The 17503-nt window shown below is 32.6% G+C and overlaps 1 protein-coding gene across 1 annotated transcript in view; it reads right to left on the reverse strand.

Annotated features, from left to right (window-relative positions):
• Positions 1–3367: 3367 nt before the first annotated feature.
• LOC118735544 (angiotensin-converting enzyme) overlaps positions 3368–17503 on the reverse strand; it is a gene marked incomplete in the record, with an annotated part of 223323 nt that continues 209187 nt past the window's right edge. The window contains 2 exon segments of the mRNA XM_036465350.1: positions 3368–3937; positions 4245–4385. Coding sequence (XP_036321243.1) covers positions 3601–3937; positions 4245–4385 — 478 coding nt within the window.

Raw genomic sequence — 17503 nt, forward strand, 5'->3', positions numbered from 1 at the left:
GATTTTTGCAGCACATAAAAATGAAAGAATAAGGAACTGTTTGGAAAATTGTTTTGATGTGTAAACACGATTGCTTTCGGTATGGGTGAATTTGGCGTTAAGCCAGCAGAAAATTTGTAACTGCTTCTTGTGTAACCCAGCAGAAAGTCTGTAATTTTTCCACAACGCAAATATAACCGTCTGCAACTTTTCATTGCATAGTTATAGGCATATACACTGCAGTAGTGTATTGATATATGACGGCGGAAATTTATAAAATGTTGAAATTATTTGCGTAAACCAAGACAAATTCAGAAGTAGTACAAATCACAACGAATCTAATCAGCTGGTATAGCAACACTGCTTGTTTATATAGTTCGGGACTTTTTCAGGATAGCTTGAGGTATAGCTCGGGTGAGTACGTACATAGACACAGAAAAGGATAAAGGCGAAAGTAAAAATAAAAACAAAGATGCGTTACGAAAAAGGCAAAACTGAAGACCTATCTAAAATTAAACACTTCACTTATGTAAGGGCAGAAGTGAAGGTGTAGATGAAGAAACTAATAAACATAAAGGCAAAAATAAATGTAAATATTAGAAAAGCTGGGGATGAGGAAACCGATAAAAGTTAGAATAAAGATAGGGGAAGAAAGATTAATACAAAGGTAATTATAAAGAAAAGGATATGTGTAGATATGTAAATACACAGAGACTCAATCTGGGAACTGTTTCATGATATTAGAGATTTTCGGTATTCTCGGAACTTATCGATATAAAAGTTGGTATGTTTTATTGATTTTATTGTCGATATTTCTATCGATATTTATTGATTTTGTTATCGATACTTTTATCGATATCCCTATTGATTTTGTTATCGATATTTCGATCGATCTTGGTATCGATTTTGTTATCGATATTCTTATCGAATTTGTTATCTATATTTTAAGATTTTGTTATCTTCTTTTTGGTTGTTTTGTTATCGATATTTATCGATACTTTTTCGATTTTGTTATCGATATTTTTATTGATTTTGTTATCGATATTTTTATCGATTTTTTATAGATTTTATTATTGATTTTTTATCGATTTTGTTGTCGATGTTTTTTAGATGTTTTTTATCGATATTGTTATCGATATAGATAGATTTTTATTGATATTTTTCAATTTTGTTGTCGATATCTATCGAGTTTGTTATCGATATTTATTGATTTTGTTATCGATATTTATCGATTTTGTTATCGATGTTTTTATGGATGTGAATATCCATTATTTATCGATTGAGTATAAAGGTAAAAATAAAGATAAATGAAAACAGAATAACATTAATGTAATAAGAACAAACAGGGTAGAGGTAGGGATCTAGATAGAACAAGTAAGAAAGTCTAAGTTCGGGTGGAGCCGAACATTAAATACCCGGAGCAAGTATTAAATATATGTTTTTTCACCTTTCCGAAACCTGCCGCTAGATGGTAAGCTGGGGTGTATCAATTTTGAGTAAATTAGCGTCCTTAAATTTCGAAATATTGCAGTTTCAAGCATTTCTGAAATTAACCGTTATATGAAAAGCGGCCTCAATTTCAGTTCGATTTCAATAATTTTCAACCTTTTGCTTTTATGTGGCAAGCACAATAACTATGCCGAGTTTGGTACAAATTAGTAGAACGGTTACCTAGATACATATAAGTGATAATAAGTGGGCGGTGTCACGCCCATTTTCCAAAATTTTATCATGAACGCATTTCTTGGTAAAGAACTGTTGCAAGCATCAATTTTGAATAAATTAGCTTTAATATTTACTGATTTATCGAAGATTTTGTATTTCTCTAAATTACCGTTATATGGGATGTGGGCGTGGTTATTGTCCGATTTTAAAAATTTTCGGCCATTTGGTATGGTGTACAAAGGCCAATAACTGTGCCAATCTTGGAAGAAATTGGTGCAGCGGTTACCAAGATATACACATGTAACCATAAGTGGGCGTGGCTACGCCCATTTTCCAAAAATTTATAATATTCTTATTTCTCGTCTAAAACTTATTGTAAATATCAATTCTGAGTGAATAATCCCCAGTAGGTACTAAAATATCGCAGTTTTCGTATTTTTGAAAATTACCGTTATATGGGAAATGGGCGTGGTTACAGTCCGATTTCGCCCATTTTCAATACCAACCTACCTTGGATTAACGGAAACCTACGTACCAAATTTCGTTGAGATCTCTCAATTTTTGCTCGAGTTATCGTGTACACGGTCGGACGGACAGACAGACATGGCTTAATCGTCTTCTCTATTCATTCTGAGCATTTATGTATACATTTGTCTATATCTATCTCGATTCGTTTTGGCTGTTACAAACAACCGTTATAAGAACAAAATTAATATACCCTTGTGCAAAATAGAAAATTCGGAAGTTTATTTTTTACAAAAATTATTTATTTGATCTTGTCTCGATCGCTAACGAATTTATTCTAACAAAATTTTTATATTTCAATTTACAAAACAAAATTCTAAGCCATTTTCATTTTACTTGAATACAGTACAAAATTGAAAGTAAATTATATCAACACCTTAACTTGCACAAGTGCGCTCGGGTATAAAAAGACAAAAAATATAACCTTAAGCAAAAACAGATTTATGTGTGTACATATGTATGTATATTGGTTATGAAATAAACGATATGTAACATAAATTTCACTTCTCTAGTGTGGCCCAGTCCCACTTACTTTTTTTATTATTTTTTTATGTATGTTACCGCATAACTTTGGACCACGTTAACCGATGTGTATAATTTTTTTTTTAAATGAAAGGTGTTACCTCTTAAATTTTTGTATGAGAACTGAAGTCGGTCAAGTTTTAAGGAAAGTGTATTACTGTTCGATGTAGCTATCCTTAGCATGGATAATAATATGGAGTCTGTCTGGAAATGCATCACACGCTGCACGAATGTGGGTACGAAAACCTCAGCATCATCGCATAAAGTTCGCGAAATCCAAAGTTAAAAAAGACTCCCCAGCTTCATTTATTGTAACAGTGGATACCATATTCACTGGACTTTAACTCAATGGATTTTTCCATATGGTCCATCTTTGAGGCCCAAATATCAACTAAAAAATATGAGCCAGTCAACGTCTAGAAGACTGCTCCTCGACGCCATTCCGGACAGATGCTTCTATCCGCGCTTGAGGTGGCTATGTCGAACAGTGGCTTTCCCTCTTTAAAATGAGGTTCCAACCATAGAGTTTTATAAAATATTAGATATGTGATATGATAACAAAAATGTTGACACAGTTTTTTTTTTTTTCAAAATATATTCGCATATACACAATGCTCTTCTCATGCTCATTAGCCTATTTGTATAAGTAAAAAAAATTATTCCTTCAATAGTCAGTTTGAGTCTTAAAACTGCACAGAAATCAGGTGACCCAAAAATTCTTTACTTAACATGACTTCGTCAAAATGGTTTTATCTAAATTTATATTTAGTCAAAATTTTATTTTAACAATCCATAAGCGTTAGCATAATTTACACTTTTGAAGATATAAATATTTCTTTTTAAACTGTACAATTAATAAATATCCAGCATCCATCAACAATCTATATAAATTTATAATTACATTATTCTTTATCTATAAAAATATTTCTTCATCGGCGACGCCACATAAAAAACCACCAACCAACCCATAACCAATGCTACTGGCAAAGGCACTACCTCTGTGCGAGCAGCCGCATTATAGTAGCCACCTGTCACTTGCAGATTCGCCGTCTCAATGCTGCGCTTGCAATAGTCACCATCATAGTTCCAGCCTACGAATTCATTTGTGCGCAATGATTCAAGTCGCAGCCACTCCTCGAGCGGCGCGAAGTACTCACGCAGCGCTGTACCATCCAAACGACCCTCACCAAGTGTTTCCTCGAGCACTTCTTGCCATGGTTGTGAGGCGCCCTTGGCCATGATGCGTCTGTAACATGGAAGAAAAAATAAAATAAAAATGTTACGGAATTTCGCACAAAAAAAAATTAAAATATGCAGTTCTTCTCCACCAACCGTCCTTTCAAGAGGGACATTTTTTATAATTTTATTTCCACGAAACTATCAGTTCTATGTGTAAGCAATTTATTTCGCAAAAGTAAAATTTTCAACTGCGGAACAAATTTTCGCAAATCATAAAGTACTTTAAAATTTTGAATTTAGTTTTCGTACGAATTCTGAGGTTAGTGTGTGGCGAACAAATTTTTGCAAATATTTGCATACTAATTTCCACTTACTTTAATAAATTTCCTGCTTCCGGATGTCGATAAATATCGCATCGATGGAACGGCTTGCGTGGATCTCCAGGCACATATTGACCACTGACGCGGCACATGCCACGATAAATTTGAAATTGCAAAATAGTGGAGACATAGTATCTGGAAGTAGATCAAAAAAAGTGAAATTGTTACTAAAATTTTTAGCTACTAGTAATTATTATTATTAGTAGTAGCTATTAGTAACTACTGAATGAAAATTGAGAAAGGCAAATGTTGGCAGTAGCTGCGAATAAATAAACAAGCCAAAATGTATGCACCATACGCTTAGCGGTGCATTTAGTCAACAGTTTTTTTTTTTTTTGCATCCAGCAACTTCTCAAATAGCACAAGGAATTCAAAATTCGGCAAAAACCAAAAACTGCTGCTGAAAATCTCTTAAAAATCACAAAAAGTATTATAGTATATCAGTAAGCTAAATTTCTCTTTTTTTCTTTTTTGATAAAGTTTTTGTTTTTAATTTTTAAGGTTTTAGACATATAAAGTTTTTAATATCATTCAATTTTCATTAACTTATTTTATGCATATTTTCTTTTTAAATTTAGTTTTCATTTAATTATTAGATGTTCTTTAAAAAACAAAATACACTTTTTTATTTCATTTAACTTTACGGAAGTTTACTTTTCTTTTAATTTTTAGATTTTATTGTTTAAGAAGAAAAAAATTTTTAAAAATTTTATTTTGTTCTTAGAAACTTATCTTATATACTTATTTTCAATTTTTAGATTTTATTTTTCTCCAAGCAAAAATATCTTTTCATTTCATTTAATTTTTAGAACTTTCTTTAAATTTTTTGTGTTTTTTAATTTAATTTGCTTTTAAGTTTATCTTTTAAGTTTATGCTTTTAAGTAATGATTAATATAACCATTTATTTTTTTTTTACTTTTAAGTGGTATTTTCTTATTTTCTGATTTAATTTTTTCCAATTTCATTTTTGATTTAAAAGAATATTTTTCTTTAATTTCATTTAATTTTTAAAAATATTTTGATTTACAGAGAGCGCCTGACGAAAAGCAGAACATATGCAACTGCAAGGTCTGTCTGACTGAGGCAGGCGGTTAAGGGATCGTCAAGGGCTCAAAAGGCTGTCCTTCTTCTCTTGTTTTTGCGCTATAACCGCCTAAGAGATTTTGGTCGAGTTCAACAAATACCCTCGTTTTTTTAAGCTGCCCAATTTTTGCTAGGTTACGATCTTAACACCTTGGATCGCATTCTCCCTTAGATTGGAATCTCCTGTCTGAGAATTTTCGTTTTTCGTTATAACTTAGCGCTTGGCCTAAGTATGCGCATGGATCAAATACATTAACCTTACCTAACCAATTGTCGAAGAATCAATCAGTGAATTATGTACATATGAATGTACATGTCTTTAATTTCAAAATATGTACTTTTTTATGCTCTCCAAAAATCTGTTCAAATAAAAGAGATTACGTGTGTATATTAGACTGGTTACAAAAATCGACTATTCATTTTTTTCAAAATTTTTTTGTAAAATATCTTCGGGACAGAAAAATATGTTAAGATTTAACACAAATAACACCGGAAAAATTGTTTTCAGTTTCGAAAGTTTATAACTCATCAAAAACTTATAAATAGAAATTAAAATTGAAATAAAATAATAAGTCAGTATAAATAAAAAAAAAAATTAATTAAAATTAGGTAATTAGAACATTTTCTTCAAAATTTTATTTTTAATGCGGAAATGTTTCTAGAGCATATATGTAGATGCATTTCTGCATTAAGAAAAAACTAAAAAAAAATGTCGCTTATATCTTTTTGGTGGCTAGGGCTCGATATGTTCGACTTTAACCTTAAAAACTTTTGTAGAAGTAAATTTAGTTTTTATAACTTTCAATTTAAAATTTCAAAAAAAAAAAACAAACTAATTATAAAATTCCCAAATTAAGAAAGTTTTTTGTGCGTATTTGTGTAGATATGTATGAAAAATAGATATTTGCGATGAGCGACCACTAAAACTTAATATTAAGTGCTGTGCTTTCGGCAGGCGTCTTTTTCACTGTCCCGAAAATATTCCCCAAGGAATAAAAAAAAAATATGTAGATTTTTTGAACCAGTCTATGTATCCTGAAATAAACTATCTTACATTTTTCCACCTAAACAAGCATTGAGATTGTTTTAGATTAGTTTTTAATATTTATTTTTATATAGTTAACGATCAACATTTTTATTTATTTCAGTGTCAGAGTAGTAAAATAAATTTAATTTCGCAATAAAAAAGTGTACTTTAAATCAGCATAAAATCATATTTTTAACATACTTTGTAGCATCAAAGAGCAGAATGTATGAATTTGCACAATTTGCTGCTCGATTCAAAAATTTTCTACAAATCGTCTGAATAAAACCCAAGCAATTTATGTATCAATTGAGAGCGGGAAATCACAAAAAAAAAAATTATAATTAAACACGTACTCACTTATGGAGAAGTGCATGGCTAAGCATTTGTGTGGCTATAAAAGCACATGAACATTAACAGTTAATTTAATTAGCTACTGAAATTGTTTATGACTAAACATGACAAAAAAAAAACAAACGAAATAGATTTTTATGAGCTAAAATTTTGCAACATAGCGCAAGGTCATGTTACGACATCATTTGTATGTGACGAATTTAAGTTTTCGTGTTTTTGTACTTTTGTGTGTTTTTTTTTTTTTTTTTTTGTTTTTTTTTTTTTTGCGAACTGGGTAGCATGTTTCTTTTATGTTTGTATGTATAAGACGAAAAGCATGCATTGTCAAAAATATAATAGACGAAAAAAATAATAAATCTAGTTTCTTAAAATTTTTTAAGTTTTTTTCATCATCGAACAGAATTTAAAAAAAAAACCGAATAAAGCCTTTACGTTTGTCAATAAATTATAATTACATTTACAAACATGTTTTCTATACTCTGCCCCTTGGCTGCAATGCAAAATTATTATCACCATCAAAATTTTATGCTCCACAATTTGTACTCAAACAGCCAGCCACCAGCTGTGAGAGGGCAAACATTAAATTACAAAAAATTTGCTACACATAAAAGTCGTAGCATTAAATTTTAACTCAAATACAACTTTGTGTAAGTTTATTGCTGCAGCAAGTCATAGCCACTTAACACATACAACCCCCATGCGCTGCTCTGTGGTGCGCTTGCTCTATGCTCACTACCGGATACAATTCTAAAGCAACACGGAATCTGTTACATTTCGCAATATCCACAAATCATTAACGGCTAAGTAATGAGCCATAACAAATAGACAGCCAATACACCATAACTTTCTGGTGTTTATTTATGGCTGCACTGCACAGCATTTGCCCTCACTTTTGCCACCACATACCGTTGACTCAATTCTATGCTAATATTTAAGTAAGTAGTGCGGCGTCTATGCCCCCGATGCTGCTGTGAAAACGAAATTAGCCATAATCAATGGTAATTATTGTTGACTTACAAATTAGGTGGTGCACCGTTGTTACTTGAAACAGATATATATAAATTTAAATTTACTTAAATCACTTTGCGGTTTGAAGGCTGCGCTTTGCTTTTTGTTGATGTGGGGTGTTAGCCGTGGGCAGTGCTTAGGGTGTTTTAGCTTTGATTTCTAAACGAAATGTGATGGTCACGTCTTGTTGTTTCTGATTTGCCTAATTGGTGGTATTTAACTCAACATTTTGTATGTCAATTATGGTAATTTCGCGCTAAACAAAAGACTTATGATACAAACTTGTGTTGTATGTAGCAAAAGGTAAAAGGAACTTGCAAATTGTTGTAAAGATAATTTTAATATTGAAAGTTGATCAATGACGAATTAATTGATGCATAAAAAAGTCTTCTTTTGGCTAGAAAATTTATAAAGCTATATATATTTGCTTGTGTTTAGCATTCAACTCATTCGTTTGCTGGAAGAGCGTCATAGATAATACCAGATCTTCTTTATGTTGGTTAAAACCAAATTTAGCAATGCATTTACTGCGCAATTCTGGCTTATGTATGTATGTATTTCGTAAGAAAAGTCAAAGACAGTTGGTAAGATAGTTTGAAAGACTTTTGTTATTCCAGCACAAACGTCTTAGAAAAAAAGCTCTCTCATCCATTAATCGTGGTGAAAATTTATTTTGAGGGAAAGCGTTTTATCTAGGCGTCGCCCTAACAATCGCAATGGCCGAGTGAGCGGAGCACTGGCTTTTTATTTTTGTATCAACATTTTTTCTTTTAAGTTTTAGATTGTATTATTAAAAAAAAAAATAAACTATATATTTTTAAATTCCATTTATTTTTTTACCCTTTTTCACGAAATTTTTTTCTTTCTTGTTTTATTTATTTTTAGCTTTTAGATGTTATTATTTTAAAAAGAAGATTTTTTATTTAATTAAATTTTTGCGAACTTATTTAATTTTTGCAATTTTTAAATAATTTTTCTTTTCTTTTTAAGTTCCATTTTCTTTAACATTTAGAAAGATATTTTTTTAATTAATTTTTTTTTTTTTTTATTTAACTTATTTTTATTTTGTTAATTTCATTTTTCTTTCATTTCTAGATTTTATTGTTTTAAAGGAAAAATATATATATTTATATATAAATGTATATATATATATTTATTTCATTTTATACTTAAGATCTTATTTTATTTTTTGTTATTTTATTTATTTATATTTTTAGATTTTGTTTTAAACTTACAAATATTTTTTTTTTATTCTTTTAAAGTTTTAAGTAGATACTACTTTCTTCTTTCTAGATTTACTGTGTTTCTTTTTCTAACTCAGTTTTTAGATTTTTTTATTATCTATATTAATAAAAATGTTGTGTTCGTATGTCACGGTCGTCAAGACTCGAGAACGGCTGAACCGATTTGAATAATTTTTTTTTTGTATTGTTTGGTATAATACCAGAACCTATTTGACAATTTTTAAACCCAATTATATTGATAAAATAAATAAATTATTACAATATGGGTATCAAATTAATGAGGTTTACGAAATATAACTGCTGGAAATATCTTTGACGAGGATTGCCACCTATTTGAAAATTTTAACTCAGTCAAATTGATAAAATAAATGAAATATTGCCATGTGGGTGTCAAACTAAAGAGTTTTAAGAAGGCTTACGGCCAAAAATATGCTTGAAGAGGGTTGCCACCTGATTGAAAATTTAACTAAAATACATCGATAAAATAAATGAAATATTGCAATATGGGTATCGAATTAAAGAGGTTCAAGGAAGATAACTGCTGGAAATATTTTTGACGAGGGTTGCCACCTATTTGAAAATTGTAAATCAGTGAAATTTATAAAATAAATGAAATATTGCCATGTGGATGTCAAACTAAAGAGTTTTTAGAAGGCTTACAGCCGAAAATATTTTAAAGGAGGGTTGCTGCCTGTTAAAAAATTTAGCGCAATTTAATTGATAAACTAAATGGTATATTACAATATAGATTTTAAATTAAAGAGGTTTAAGAAAGATAACTGCCGGAAATATTTTTGAGTAAAATTGCCACATCTTTGAAAATTTAAACTCAGTTATTCTGATAAAATAAATGAAATACGGTAATTTGGTTATCAAACTTTAGATTTTTAAGAAGACTTACAAGCGAAAATATGTTTGAGGTACAATATGGGTACCAAACGAAAGGTATTTGAAAAATCTTGATTTGGAAATATGTTTTATAGGATTATCACCTATCTAAAAGTAAAGTTTGAAAATATTGAAATTAAATGCAATAGTACATAACTGGTTCCAAACGAAAAGTATTTGGGAAAGCTTTACTAGGGAATTTGTTTAAATCTTTCCACTTATCCAAAATCCGAACAGTTTAAGTAAATATAGAGTATACAACATCTTATCGAACGAAGTGATAATATTATCAACGAAGAGCTGGTACACAAATTACTTAATGTAAAAAATTAATAAACAAGTAATTTTTAAGCAAACAACACACCGACTCCAATTCTCATATAAAAGTTTAATAGTACCGTTAATTTTTTCATGGTCCAATGATCGGATCTAAACCAAATTAGTATGGGATCACCTGGAAATCGGTTGACGTGGTTCAAAGTTATGCAGTAACATGCATAAAAAAATTCCGACGAATTGATAACGTTCTCCTTTCTTAGAAGTCGGCTAAAAACTACTGAAACAAATAACAAAATGATAAAGCTGTTTAAAAAGTACTTAATGAAAACTTTAAATTGTGGACACCATTCCCTAGCAATATAAATCAGTTAACTTTTAATCGTAAACAATTTCATCTGGGGTCGCCATAGCCTACTACGTATATTGCGAGTAAAGAAATTTTGAATAACATGAGATAATGTTATTATGATTTTGATTATCATTACTATTGTGAACTCCTATTCCCGATCAAGGAATCCCAAATTAATGTTAAGATAGCAAGAGCTGCAGAACTGAACCATGTAGGACAGTGGCGGATCCAGCGGGGGGGTTTTGGGTGTTAAACTACGTGTCTGTCAGTGGCGGACGCACGGGGTGTGTTTTAATATGGCGCATATCTATGTATAATATGGCGTCTCTGTATTAAAACACCCGTCCCCGTGGGTCCGCCACTGACTGACACGTAGTTTAACCCCCAAAACCCCCGCGCTGGATCCGTCCCTGATGTAGGAACATTTTTCTACAAGGGCGTGTAATTTATGGCGTGTGCCGATGACATCGACATCATCGGTAACAAAAATCGCGAAGTCTCTTCGGCCTTTTCCAAGCTGGATAAGGAAGCAAAGCGAATGCGCCTGGTGGTAAACGAGGACAAGACGAAGTATCTCCAGTCACCGCGTTCGCGCCTTGGAACCCACGTCATTGTTGACAGTTATAATTTCGGGAATGTGGAGAATTTCGTTTACTAGGGAACCAGCATTAACACCGATAAAAATATCAGCATGGAAAACCCACACAGAATTACTCTTGCCAACAAGTGCTGCTATGAACTGAGTAGGCAATTCGGGAGTAAAGTCCTTTCTCGACGTACAAAAACCGCACAGCTTAGACAATGACAACATTCGATGAGGCAGCTCTTGGAGTATTCGAGAGAAAGATTTTGCGGAAGATTTACGGGCCTTTTTGCGTTGGTGACGGCGAGTACCGCAGCCGATGGAACGATGAACTGTATGAGCTTTACAACGACATGGACATAGTGCAACGAATTAAAGTACAGCGGCTCCGCTGGCTTGGCCATGTCGTTCGAATGGACACCGACGCTCCAGGTGTAAAAGAATTCAACTCGCAAGCCGCTGGTGGTAGCAGACGAATAGGGTGCCCCCATTGAAATGGAGAGACCGAGTTCCCACTGAGAGAAATTACTGGCGGTCTTTGTCGAGCTCGGCCAAAATGGCTTAGGCGGTTACAAAGCCAAAGTAGGAGAAAAATATGCAAATGATAAATGATGGAGTTGGGGCACCATTTTCTTGGATACGCCAGGAGGAACTAGGAAAATATTCCTTATCAGATGGATTCTGGCAACGGTTCGATCAAAAAATTACATTACCTTAGCTATGGCTTCGTCTGAAATTGCTGCGACATTGTTACCAGGTGGAAACATTGACAATTCAGCTCTTGAGCTGCCATTGAACATATAAATCATCGAAACTCCCACGTGCAAACTTTTCAGAGCATCCGGTATGGAAAAAGTTTTACAAAAATTTAAACTCATTGTTCGGGATGAGTGCACCATGGCACATAAAAAATCGCTTGAGGTCGTTGATCGATAGTTGCGAGATTTGCGTGGAAACGTTCAACCATTCGGGAATGCACACTAGCGGACGAGATAAATGCTTGCCTGAAATAGTCAACATTGCGACAAGACGAACATACATACACTGCAGCTGAAGTATTTGCTCGACAATAACTGGATATTGGGAATGGAAAACTGCCACTCAATGAGAGATTAAGCCCAAAATACAATAACGCAGTGGCAGTGGCAGCGGCAGTTTTTCGAAATCAGCTGTTTTTTTTAGAAAGTGTGGTGTCCAATGAAGCGACTCACAATAGAGCAGTGGCAGCTAGCAGTACTGCTCAGTTTAGCCCAAATTGTAAATTCACTGCCACTGCCTTCATCGCAGCAAACTTCGCATGCTGAATTTGACATAAATGAAACGCAGCCAACATCTGTTGATGTCACTGAAGCCTAAAAGGCAACAACAAAAATGTAAACAAACAAAAGGGAATGTCAAAAAAAGCAGTCACTGACAACGCCGTATTGTGTTTGCTACGGCAGTGACTGCAAATATTAGCAGTAACAGCTGATTTTAAAAACTGTCACTGCCACTGCCACTGCGCTATTGTATTTCGGGCTCTAAGACGAATTTTACGGCCTGATAATTTTTGTAACTTAGAAACATCAAAAGGAGAACTGATCGAAAAAATGTTTCTTTATTAAGAAAACGAATTATAGGAATCACGATTGGCTCAGTGAACGGGCTATTCTTGCGGTTTATCAACTAAATAATAATGGTATTGAGAACAGTCGTTGCTTGAGCTGATCTGCCCTTTTACCAGACTGCCAGGCCACTTGCTCACTTTGGTGAATACCGCTAATGTTATTCAATCCAGCATTCAACGTGAGGAAATAGCATGTACGTCGATAAACACCGTTGTGGAAAAAGACCATCCAACGGAATTTTTGAACTCTATTGATCTTCAATGGAGACCCCACATAAATACTGGAATTGAAAGTAAGTGAGACATCTATCATGTTGCGGAATATTCATCAGCCAAAACTTTGCAACGGCACGTGACTCGCACTTAAGAAATTTATGAAGAAAATAGTGTAAGTAAAGATTTTAACGTGGCCTTTCAAAGGTGAAGAGTTCCCATGATTCCGATCGGAACACCATTTCAATTTAAAGATTGCAATTCCCAATTCGATTGGCATTCGGAATCACAATCAATAATGCTCCAGGTCGAACTTTGGAAAAATATGGTTTAGATTTAGATGCGGATTGCTTCTCAGATGTTGCGTGTTCGTGTGCGGGCAAACCAGATATACTTGATATCTATGCAGAGAATGGAAAAACCACAAATATTCTGTGCACACAAGTACTTATCATAACCAAACACACTATGCTTTGTTTCGTTAATAATTTATCATCCATATAACAGGAATATGCCACAGCAAAGCGTGGCAGGGTACAGCTAGTAAAATATATAAACATATTACATATATTTTTAATCGCATGTGACTTTAAAAAAATTTATAATTATTTTTGCTTTATTTTCATTTTATTATTATTTTTTTAATTCATTTATTATTATTTTTCTAATTTTTAATTTTTTAATTCTAATTTTTTAAAAAAACTTATTGCTAAAAAGCGAACAGCATAACGCTAAGACCTTCTCGTTAGCAGATCATTCAATTAGTCTTTCGAAAGACAGTTACGAGCTTTCAAAATAGTTGCCCGAAGTGGCAATTGTCTTTTGTCTTTCGATGGACTGTGGTGAGCTGAAAGATAGTTGCCATAATGGCCCTGGTAATTTTAACTTTTTATTTGTAAAAATAAAAATAAAGAGCCATCACTAAGTAATCTTTTTGTGAATTGAGTTAATAGTGGATGCCTTTAAGAATATCTTAATACTTATACTTGCTTTAAATTAATTCAGTTGTAAGCTTGGATCGATGAGTTAGTGGAGCACCTCGAGTACCATCGAGTTTCCGTTCATTGAGAAAACTCTCAAGCAAAATAAAAGTGCTCTGGCGAGCTATACAATTCTCTGAGTTTGGCTTGTTGATCCTTCTGTCCCTGAAAATTATGTAAATTCGGGCTGAAAACTCTAAGAGCTATTTAAATAGAATTTAGGCAGATAACATCCAGTCCGTTTGAGAAACTTAAAATTTTGGTCAGACAAAAACTTGCCTAAGCTTGTCTTCAATGCCCGTTACACATTATAACTAAAATCCCGACTTTACTTTTTTTTTTGGAGCATAATAATGAACATTGGACCGTTGCGATAGATAACAACGAATGCTCTTCGGGTTTGAACGACCACTCGGGTACATCCATTTTTTGACTTTACCAAAGCACTCACATATATCCAACAGTGAGATCTGTGATAGGCTTTAAAAATAAGGGTTTGTCAAGTGTGTCTAGTTTTCATCTATTTAAAGTCGTGCCAATGGCGTGTAAATGAATTAGAAAATGGCCTGCGAGAGACCCTATAAGGAAACAACGATGTGTTTTTCGTGTTTAGAAATCCCAGGTAATCCTAAAGTTGTCCAGCATTATTTAACTATCGCAGTGAGATTGGTTTGATTTCAAACAAAAGATAGCGATTCGGGATATAACTCCTTTATAACTCATCAACTTTCGAATAACCTTCAATATCCCGAAGTCCAGGTACCTATTAACTCTGGTAAGGCGGAGTGCGTCCTAGTCATTAGCACATATCTGACATGATTAACTACTCTGTGCTACCAAATGTAGATGAGTTAAAGAGAAGGTCAACACTGGCGCTGCACTGTTGCAGAACAATAGGGCATTTCTCCGAAAATAACCAACTGGCTTTATGACTTGGTACAGAAAGACCATTGAAGACTTGTGACATCAGGATACCAAAGCCAAACACACTTGGATCAAATGTGACCTCAATAGAGCAGTCAACTCGGGAGGCACAGGATATGCGGTATATAAATCAACAAGAAATTCTTGGAAACTCACTTTTATGGTGCGGTGGAAGAACTCGTTGAGCACAGTCCAATATAGATATAGCTAAGATTCAAAAAAAAATATATATAATTTTTTTTTATAAACAACTGTTATGTATTTATTTGCTAGATCTCTAAATATTTGAGAACATCAAAAAAATTTTTATTGCTATTTTTTTACTGTATTTATGGCAGTGTTACAACTTTAGCAAACTTTTTTTATAGCTTGAATCAAGGTCGAATTATGTAAGCTGTAAAAATTATTATTATTAAATTAATTAAAAATATTAAACATTCATTTTAGTCAATATCTATGCATTTTTTACGCTATGATTATACGTAGTAATTAAGTAATTTTAATCAGTCATGTGCATTAAAATATGGCAGCGGCGCTCAATTTTCAATGAATACTCTGTTCGCTGTTACAAATGTGTTAATAAGTTTTTAATGTGTTGCTAATTTCTTAAAAAATTGCTTTTTCGATCCACTAGTATTGCAATGATATATTTTTCATTGCAACTTGGCTATCAAAATAGGGGAAGCCGAATTAGATGCTTCTTAAATCTGCCGAAATAGACTTTGAAGCAAAGACGACAATTGCCACCAATTTTGTGTTAATTTTGTTATTGAAGAAGTCTTTGACTTAAAAGAAAAATGTGCAAAGAATTTTGTTTTTAATAAACCTAATTCGTTGCTACCGAAAACTAGTAAAAGACTTAAGGTGCGAACTTAGTTTTTTTTTGTGTTTTTTGTGCAATACATTTTGCAAAAACTGCGCAACTATGATGTTATAGCAAATGTGAACTGACCCAGCCGAAATTATACACATGTATATTTATTAGGGTGGGCCAAATTGTTCGGACGTGCATGGTAATATCGGTTTCTATAGACAATTCTAAGAGAAAATTTTCCTTTTTTTTGTCTGCGCATTTTCAAAAGAAAAATTTACTTTTAAACAAAGTTTAATTTTTTCGTTTATGCCAGTTTTACAAAGTGTTTTTTTTTTGTTAAAACTAATGGCGGCCGTTGTGGTGGTTAGTAGTGCGCGCTACCATTCCGCCGGGCCGGCGTTCAAGCCCAGATTCCGACAAGCATCAAAAAAAAGAATAAAAAATGCACACGATATTGATCAGTTTTAACAATTTTTTTTATTTAATTTTAGGTTTTTTGTTAAAATAACTATATCTCAGTCTTTAACAAAGGTCATATGAATCTAAGCTTCAAACTGTTTGGAATGTTAAAAAAAATTCAAAAAAGTTAGTTAAAAATTTCAGCATTTGGTTGGATTTCTTAGTAATATTTGGAATATACATACAGTTTTGTAATCCTTTAAATTTTATTAAAATAAATTGCAGGTTAGGATTTGAAGTTGATTTTTGCCAATTTTTTGCCCACGTTGTTGGGCATTTTCTTTCATACAAAGATTTTTTGTATGGAGAAATGAGAAAAAAAATGCTCCGCAATGACAGCAAACAGATTTTTTATCGGAAAAAATCGGAAAGTACGAATATTTACACTTGCAAAAATACTAATGGATAAATAAATAATTAAAGCAAATGTTAGAAACTAAAACATGTATAGAAATATCATATGCAAAAATTTTAAGAAAAGATGAAAAAATTTAATATCGTGAACAGGTATTTTTTCTCATTTCAAAACGCTTAGAATTCTCTGTGGAAGCCGAAAATACCATACGATTGGTAGAAAAACTTTCGTCCGAACAATTTGGCTCACCCTAATGTATGCACATACATATTTGTATCGTTTCGACTGAGTCAGTTCACATTTCCTATAGCATCACCCTCTCTTAGAATTATCTGCGGAATCAGAAAATACCATACCGTTTAGTAAAACATTGTTCCACCCTAATGTATATATATTGTTAATTTTACTTCAAATTAATGTAAAAAGTAACGAAATGAATTCAATTAAGACTTCGTTATTAAAGACCAGATAAATTCAAATTTTTCCAAGTTCTCTTCAAGTTCTTCCTTATTTTTTTTAGGTTTTTTTTTGCGCATTTTGAATTCAGCGAATTTTAAAATTTTCCCACGGCAAATTAAATCGTGTCAATATACGCGGCCATTCGCTAGCAGCTGCAACGACCTTGAACGTTGCATTTAGTTTGACTTTAGTGCAACTGAGTCATGATGATGGATTTACTAAACTCACGCGCCAGCAAAAACTAAATTATGAGCCGTTTTCCGGCTCGACAAGAGACATTTTTTTCTCACTTTACATTCATGCAAAGGTTGTGGCAGAAAAAAAAAAAAATTAAAGAAAATAGTCACAGTTGAGGCAGTCAACGATTTTTCGATGCAGAGAAGTGCAAAAATACGAAATTTTCATGTATTTCTGCACTTATTGCTTCTTTGTATTTTATTTTATTTTATTTTGTTTTATTTATTTATTTTTTTCATTTTCTTCTTTTTTTATTTCGAGAAAATATAGTTAACTTAAGTGTTTGTTGCCTTAAGAAGGCAGCAATGAAACCGAAAAAGCGCCAACACATATCCAATATACAACTATTATGCAAAAAGGATATAAAGCGCTAAATGAAAACTTTAAAAAGTA

The sequence above is a fragment of the Rhagoletis pomonella genome, unplaced genomic scaffold, assembly GCF_013731165.1.
Source record: "Rhagoletis pomonella isolate Grant_MI unplaced genomic scaffold, Rhpom_1.0 Rhpom_scaffold_00003, whole genome shotgun sequence".
In the NCBI taxonomy this organism is placed as follows: Eukaryota; Metazoa; Arthropoda; class Insecta; order Diptera; family Tephritidae; genus Rhagoletis; species Rhagoletis pomonella.